The 7,060-nt window shown below is 41.4% G+C and overlaps 1 protein-coding gene and 1 long non-coding RNA gene across 2 annotated transcripts in view; both read right to left on the bottom strand.

Moving 5' to 3' along the window:
• LOC310895267 overlaps positions 1-7,060 on the bottom strand; it is a 67,370-nt gene that overhangs the window by 50,512 nt on the left and 9,798 nt on the right. The window lies entirely within an intron of this gene.
• Positions 1,560-6,792, bottom strand: CCDC166 (coiled-coil domain containing 166). The gene is made up of 2 exons (XM_083826328.1): positions 5,604-6,792; positions 1,560-3,051 (listed from the first exon to the last, which is right to left on the bottom strand). Exon 2 carries the CDS (start codon positions 3,018-3,020, stop codon positions 2,094-2,096), a length of 927 nt encoding a protein of 308 aa, XP_083682454.1. The 5' UTR covers positions 3,021-3,051; positions 5,604-6,792; the 3' UTR covers positions 1,560-2,093.

The following is a 7,060-nucleotide window of genomic DNA, read 5'->3' as shown; positions in this document are numbered from 1 at the left end:
GAAGGCCAAGAACATCCATAGGACATCGAGGTGCTTGAGCGAGTCCAAAGAAAGGCTACAGAGCTGGTGAGGGGTCTGGAGAACAAGTCTTATGAGGAGCGGCTGAGGGATCTGGGGTTGTTCAGCCTGGAGAAGAGGAGGCTCAGGGGTGACCTCATTCCTCTCTATAGGTACCTTAAAGGAGGCTGTAGAGAGGTGGGGGTTGGTCTATTCTCCCATGTGCCCGCTGACAGGACGAGGGGGAATGGGCTAAAGTTGCACCAGGGGAGGTTTAGGTTGGATATTAGGAAGAACTTCTTTACCGAAAGGGTTGTTAGGCATTGGGGTGGACTGCCCAGGGAAGTGGTTGAGTCACCATCCCTGGAGGTACTTAAAAGACGTTTAGATGTAGAGCTTAGTGATATGGTTTAGTGGAGGACTTGTTAGTGTTAGGTCAGAGGTTGGACTAGGTGAGCTTGGAGGTCTCTTCCAACCTAGATGATTCTGTGATTCTGGGCTGCACTAAGAAGAGATTTGCCAGTTGGTTGAGGCAAGTGATTCTTCACTTTTACTCAGCACTGGTGACACCACATGTTGAGTATTGTGTCCAGTTCTGGCCTCCCCAGTGCAAGAAAGACATGAACATAAAGAAGTGTGCCCAGCAAGGGGCCACAGAGATAAAGCCTTAGAACATCTGTGATAATTGGAGAGTGTAATTGTTTAGCCTGTAGAAGGCTCCGGGGAATCTTACCAATGTGTTTAAATATCAGGTGGAGAGGGTGACGGGAGGCAGAGCCATACTCTTCTGAAATTGAAATTTAAGAAATTCCATTTAAACATAAGAAAGATTTTTTTTTTTTTTCACTGTGACCATGGTCAAGCAGTGGAACAGTTTGCACAAAGAGGCTGTGGAGTCTCTGTCCTTGCAGATGTTCAAAACCTGCTGAAGGTGTCCCTGCTCTGACACTCCTGTGAGATTGCTTGCATCCTCAACTATGTTTTGATTATTTATAAAATATCCCTTTGTGCCTACTCAAACTTAGGGTAAGGGTGACCTCTAATATCATTGCTGATGAGATAATCACAGTCCAGAAGTGGTCAGCTTGAAATGTGAATGGAACAGCAGGCTACTAGAATTTTGCTTCTCCAGTGAAACACTGAAGCAATAAAAGAATGAGAAGAAAGCAAAAATTTATACAGAATCACAGAATTGTGGGGTTGGAAGGGACCTCAAGAGATCATCGGGTCCAACCCCCCTGCCAAAGCAGGTTCCCTAGAGCAGGTTGCCCAGGTAAGTGTCCAGACGGGCCTTGAATATCAGAGAAGGAGACTCCACAACCTCCCTGGACAGCCTGTCCCAGTGCTCCATCACCCTCACTGTGAAGAAGTTCTTTTGCATGTTGGTGCGGAACTTCCTGTGCTCCATTTTGTGGCCATTGCCCCTTGTCCTATCCCCACAAACCACTGAAAAGAGGTTGGCCAAATCCCTCTGTCTCCCACACTTCAGTATTTATAAATAACACAAATATATTTTATTGATAGTTATGACCGAAGGTCAAATACCGTAACTGCATATATTGTTTAAAGTATTTGGTTACTTGCTTATTTATTTTCTCTTTTTTGGAGACTAACAAAAGATAAAATTAATAAAGTCTGCTGTGCTGAAGATTTGGAAAAAACAGTGCTGGAAGCAGGAGCTGGCCTACATCAATTCATTTTATGTTAACAATAGATGTAGCTTGCAGTGAAAGTTAACATAGAGTTTGTCTCACTATGTGTAAGGGTATAATGTTTGTGTGGAAAATTATTAATTGATGTCTGATCTCAAAGAGAAAATGTGATTGTTTATTTTGGGGAATGAAAGGAGTGCAGTTCCAGTTGTCTTGGTATAAATGTCATGGAAGTTAAAGGTGAGGTTGCTTTCAAGATCTCATCTAGATTGCATGCTGAGCATGAGCTATGTAAATGAATCCTTTCATCAACCTACAGAACATGTCAGCAATTCAGGTTATTTATGTATACTCTGTTACTTAACTGCTTGTAATAACAGTTGATGGTCCAGCTAGGTTTAGTGATACAGTGTCATGAGTGAGGAATAGAAATGTTTCTTTAGGCTAATGGCCACATCCAAAGGGGCTGTTAGAGCTGTAGGTTTTCCAGTTTGCATTGTGTCCCTCATGCTGATGTAACCTGTGACGCACATGTGCCATATCCTGAGTGTATTGGTTCTCCCGAAGAAGCTGCTGCTGCTGCTCTCTCAGTTGAACTCTGATTTCTTTAAGGACTTTTGAGCATTGGATGAGTCTGAGCAACTCCTGGCGCAGTTGCCGATTCTCAGCTTTTACTTGTTTGATATGCTGAATTAGAGATTGTATTGCTGCTTCTTCTGCTCTCTTGGTGAGAACCTGGATCTTCTGGTGAGAGTCCACCTCACAGTCAGCCTTGGCCTGCAAAAATCTGCTCTTGATTTTGTGCATTTGTTCTGAATGCTGGATCTTTGTGACCAACAATTCCTTCTCCAACTCTTTAATCTTTTTCATCTGTTCTAACTGCAGATCTTTGAAATGCTGCAAGTCTTCAACTTCCTTGTTCATAAGAGAATACTTTGCCTCCATATTCATCAGATAGGTTTTTACCTCCTTTTCTTTTTCTGTATATTGCGAGATTAGCTTCTCTTTCTGCTTCCAGACCTGAGACAAATCAATTTGGTTCTGGTCATTTAGTGTTATTATTAGATTCTGGCACTTCTGGCTGTGTTTTGTTATGTAGGAGAGGTAAATGTTACTCTCTTCCCGATTCCGTTGGGCTTCTTCTTCTAGGAATTTATTCTCCTGCAGGAAATACTCCACTTTTCCCATGTATGTGTTCATATGTTCAGTAAGAATTTTGTATTCCTTCTGCAAGTATGACTTCCTCTCTTTGACAAGTGTCTCCATATCACTTATTCCTTTGGATATATCTCCATTCTTGGTTCTTACTCCTTGCTTATTTTTCCTAGTACCAGTGGTGTCTTGTTTAATCTGCTTTGTCACGGATGCCATATTCCACAGAGGGGTATCAAATTCTGGCAAACTGTAATGGAAAGGGAAATTATGAATTTTTAGTGAGCATTTGTGTCACATGTATGATTAACATTGTTTTTTCTCCCCAATCATGCCATCTAATGTCCTTTTGTTTTCAGTTGTTCATTACAGCAGCCAAAATGTTTGACCTAGAATTTCTCTTATCTCACCTATGTCTTGAGTTGAAGAACACAGGCACGTAATGTGCATGTGCATTTTTACGTTCATAGGTAACTGAGGAGAAGTAGTTCTGCTAATTGAAAACCACATATCTTTTTTTAAATTGTTGTTGTTTTATAATGTTGTGTTATTTCTCTACTTTGGAGAACAAAGTCAAATTCCACTGAGGAATTATTACAGGATTACATTCTCTGTAGGCGGAAGATCTTCTGTATAAAACTTCAGCCAGCAAGTAAGCACTGAAGGCTAAATAAAGGGATGTCTGAAGCTTATGAACATGTATGTTGATAAATTCTAAAATGTAACTGCTAGGTCATCATGCTAGACTAGAAGCTGTCTGTATTAGTCTATAGAAAACATTAAGGAGAGAAATACAGGTTAAGCCTCGTTCTTCCGTAAGGAAGGAGAAAAAGCATCTTGAGTACTACTGAAGCACAACACCTGAATGTTCCAGAATCCTGGCACCCTATATGAAGTACAGGCCAACACTCTTGTCCCCATGAGGTGTGTCCTCAGTGACTATTAGAGCATGCATAGGCACTGTGGCTGATAGTTTCCTCTCCAGTTCCTCTGGGGTTTGCAGCCCTACCAGGGTAATCAAGACACACAGAAGTTTCAGCCAAACCTGCACTCTTACAGGATAGAGACCAAATCACACTTTTGCTGCTGCACCTGCACAGTAAACAAGTGTTTCCTGACGTTCAGACAGAACCTCCCATCTTCCAGTCTGTGCCTGTGGCTTTTGGTCCTGTCATTGTGCACTAATAAAAAGAGTGTGGCTCCTTCATCTTTGCACACTCCCTTCTGGGCAACCTGCTCTGGGTGGCCCTGCTTGAGCAGGAGGATTGAACCAGATGACTCCCCAGATGTCCCTTCCAACCTCAACCATTCTGTAATTCTGTGAAATTAGGAGGGTAACATGTAATGGAGTGCAAAAGACAGTGAGATAACTTTGACCAATCAGGCAGGTTGGGGCTGCAGGTGAGAGGAAGAGCCAGTTCTGGAATGGGCACTATAAATGTGAGCATAGGACCTCTGTGCTTCTTATTCTTAGATACACACCCAGGTTTCCATGGAAAGAGAACAACATCCCAGAGCCCAGTGTGAGGAAACGTGCAATGCTAATAAAGGTAAGACTTATCAAGTTGCTAATAAAATTGACCAGTGTAATATGCACTTTAGGACATAGGATATTTTTCCAGAAGAGACAAACATGAATAACAGTGTTGAGGCACAGTAGCAGTATAGAAGCTGAATGTGTCTGAAATCTACGCTTTTTCCTTTAGTTTCAGAATAATGTTTTTGTTGATCTTGTTGTCTGTGTGGCACAAGTTCACGCCAGTAAGTATAGCTGAGCACATGCTGAAGCTGAGAAATAAGTTAGAAGACATGTTTTGTAATGTTTGGGAGATAAGAAGTAAAGATGATGGGATATTGGTCAATGCCCTATATTGCTCTTAAAAATTCATCTTCTGTATGTATCCAATGATTAAAATAGAGTACATCATAGGAAATAGGTATCTAGAAATTAGGCGTAATTTTTGTGATATCAGTGAGGAAGAGAACTGTTGAAATAACAGTAATTGGTAATATAGTTATTTGAATATATATTCAGACAGTTTGAGCACTATGCTACAATTCTACTTAAAGAATTTGCTAATTTTTAAGCAGTCATCTTATCAGAGGTTTCATTTTTTAACATACAACATTAAGTATTAAAACTGCTGAGATACCTGCAATATAAGAGAGACAGTTAAGTCCACAACAGATACTGAAGGAAGGAAAAAGCATCAGTATTAATGGTCCTTGCAAATATAATCAGAAAATAAAGGAGTGAATTGTACTTTGTACAGAATTTCTAAAATACTTATTCAAAAGAGGAACAGTGCAATCAAGTATTTAGAACTGGAGCGAAGTCCGAGAAGTCTAATGTTTTTAATGAACATTTATAACTAAAACTTACTGTATCCTACTAGAACTGGTAGTCCCTTTTAAAGAACATATGCAAAATTTGAGTGGATAGGTGAACTAAATAGAAAAAATATATTAATCTATTGTCATAGTAACAGCAGAACAGTGTCCAAGCTAGGAATGTGGCAGCTGCATCAGAAGTAGCGTAGGCATAGGGAAACGTAAGAATGTGTGCAGAAATCAGTGCAGTTGTGTTTTGGGGAACTGAGTTTCCAAAGAGCTAAAAGGTTGTCACAATGGAAGGTAGTAGAACTGAGTTAATGCTAATTATGTGGTTTTATGGGAAAGAAAATAGCAGAGCTGTATGAATATTAGGGAAATGACTAAATCTGCATGGAAAGAAACAGGCCTTGCTAAAGTTATTATTATACAAAAAGTGTTGAAAAACAAAATAACAACAACAATACTGACCTTTCCTGCTTTTGGGGTCTTCACAGAGTTTCCAGATAGCTCCTTCTGGCTTGCTGATTCTGGCTTACTAGACGGCATTTGCAGATAGCTAAATTGTGATCTCTGAGCAATGGTGGTGTTAGTAAGCTGTGTGTGTCCATGGTGATGAAATACCGCGAAGTCACAAGAGAAGTTCAGTAGCGAGATTCTCAGAGCCTTTTCACTTCCTGGCTTGGTTGTGAAGCCTGACTGTGATGCTCTTTGTTACCTATTGGAGTTAATTTAGCAGACACATGAGGGCACTTTGGCTTATGAAAATGTGATTTTTAGTGGCCACTATATAAAGAGGAAAACAGTCTCAGCTACCTACTAGTATATGCTGAAGGAAAAGGTATGTCTTAAGCCATGATCATCCTTGAGAATTAGATGCCAGTATCTACTCAAGCATTTCTGGTCTGTATGTTTGGGTTTTCTTTCCAACAGGTTGGCAAGCATTTCTATATTTCACAAAGATAGGAAGGGATGGATGTGGGGAAGGAGTATTTGTGACATATCAAAAGTAGATTAAAGAAGGGATTTTTGTAAATGAAGTCCTTATTTATGGAGGGGTTCCTCATTTTTAAAAGGAAATTGGTAGCTAGGGATGCATTTCCTGATTTTTGTAGGGAAAATGAGAGAATATGGTAATGCTAATTCTGGATTTGCCCAGAGAATTATGGTGTCTGTGGGCTGGTTGATCACTGCCAGGATGCAAGCTAATATGCTTGAGAGTGGTCCAGCACCTGGCAGTATCACAGAATCATAGAATCGCTGAGGTTGGAAGGGACCTCTGGAGGTCATCTGGTCCATCCCCACCTACTCAAGCACGGCCACCTAGACCAGGTTGCCCAGGACCATGTCCAGAGAGCTTTTGAAGGTCTCCAAAGAAGGAAACTCCACAACCTCTCTGGGAAACCTGTACCAGTGCTTGGTCATCCTTCACAATAACAAAATGCTTCCTGATTTTCAGATGGCTTCTCTTGTCTTCCAGTTTGTGCCTGTTGCCTCTTGTCCTGTCACTGGGCACCGCTGAAAACAACCTGGCTCCATCTTCTTTTCACCTTCCCTTCAGTTGTTTCTGGACATTGTAAGATCCCCCCTGAGCCTCCTCTTCTCCAGGCTGAAAAGTCCCAGCTCTCTCAGGCTCTCCTCACAGGAGAGGTGCTTCAGGCTCTTGATCATCTTGGTGGATCTGTGTTGGATTATTTCCTGTACATCCACATCTCTCTTGTATTGGGGAGCCCAAAACTGGACCCAGCACTCCAGGTGTGGCCTCACTAGTGCTGAGCAGAGGGGAAAGATCACCTCCCTCAACTTGCTGGCAATGCTTTGCATAATGCAGCTCTAAATACTATTAGCTACCTTTGTGGTAAGCACATATTGCTGGCTCATGTTCAACTTGCTGTCCACCAGACTCTCCAGGTCATGTTTTCCCAAGC

Source organism: Anser anser, assembly GCF_964211835.1.
Source record: "Anser anser genome assembly, chromosome: 2".
Classification (NCBI taxonomy): Eukaryota; Metazoa; Chordata; class Aves; order Anseriformes; family Anatidae; genus Anser; species Anser anser.
Note: the sequence above shows the minus strand (reverse complement) of the source record. Positions and strands in the feature narration are given on the sequence as shown.

Excerpts from the sequence above, each read along its gene's own strand:
- CCDC166 (XM_083826328.1), bottom strand. The coding sequence starts at position 3,020 with ATGGCATCCGTGACAAAGCAGATTAAACAAGACACCACTGGTACTAGG.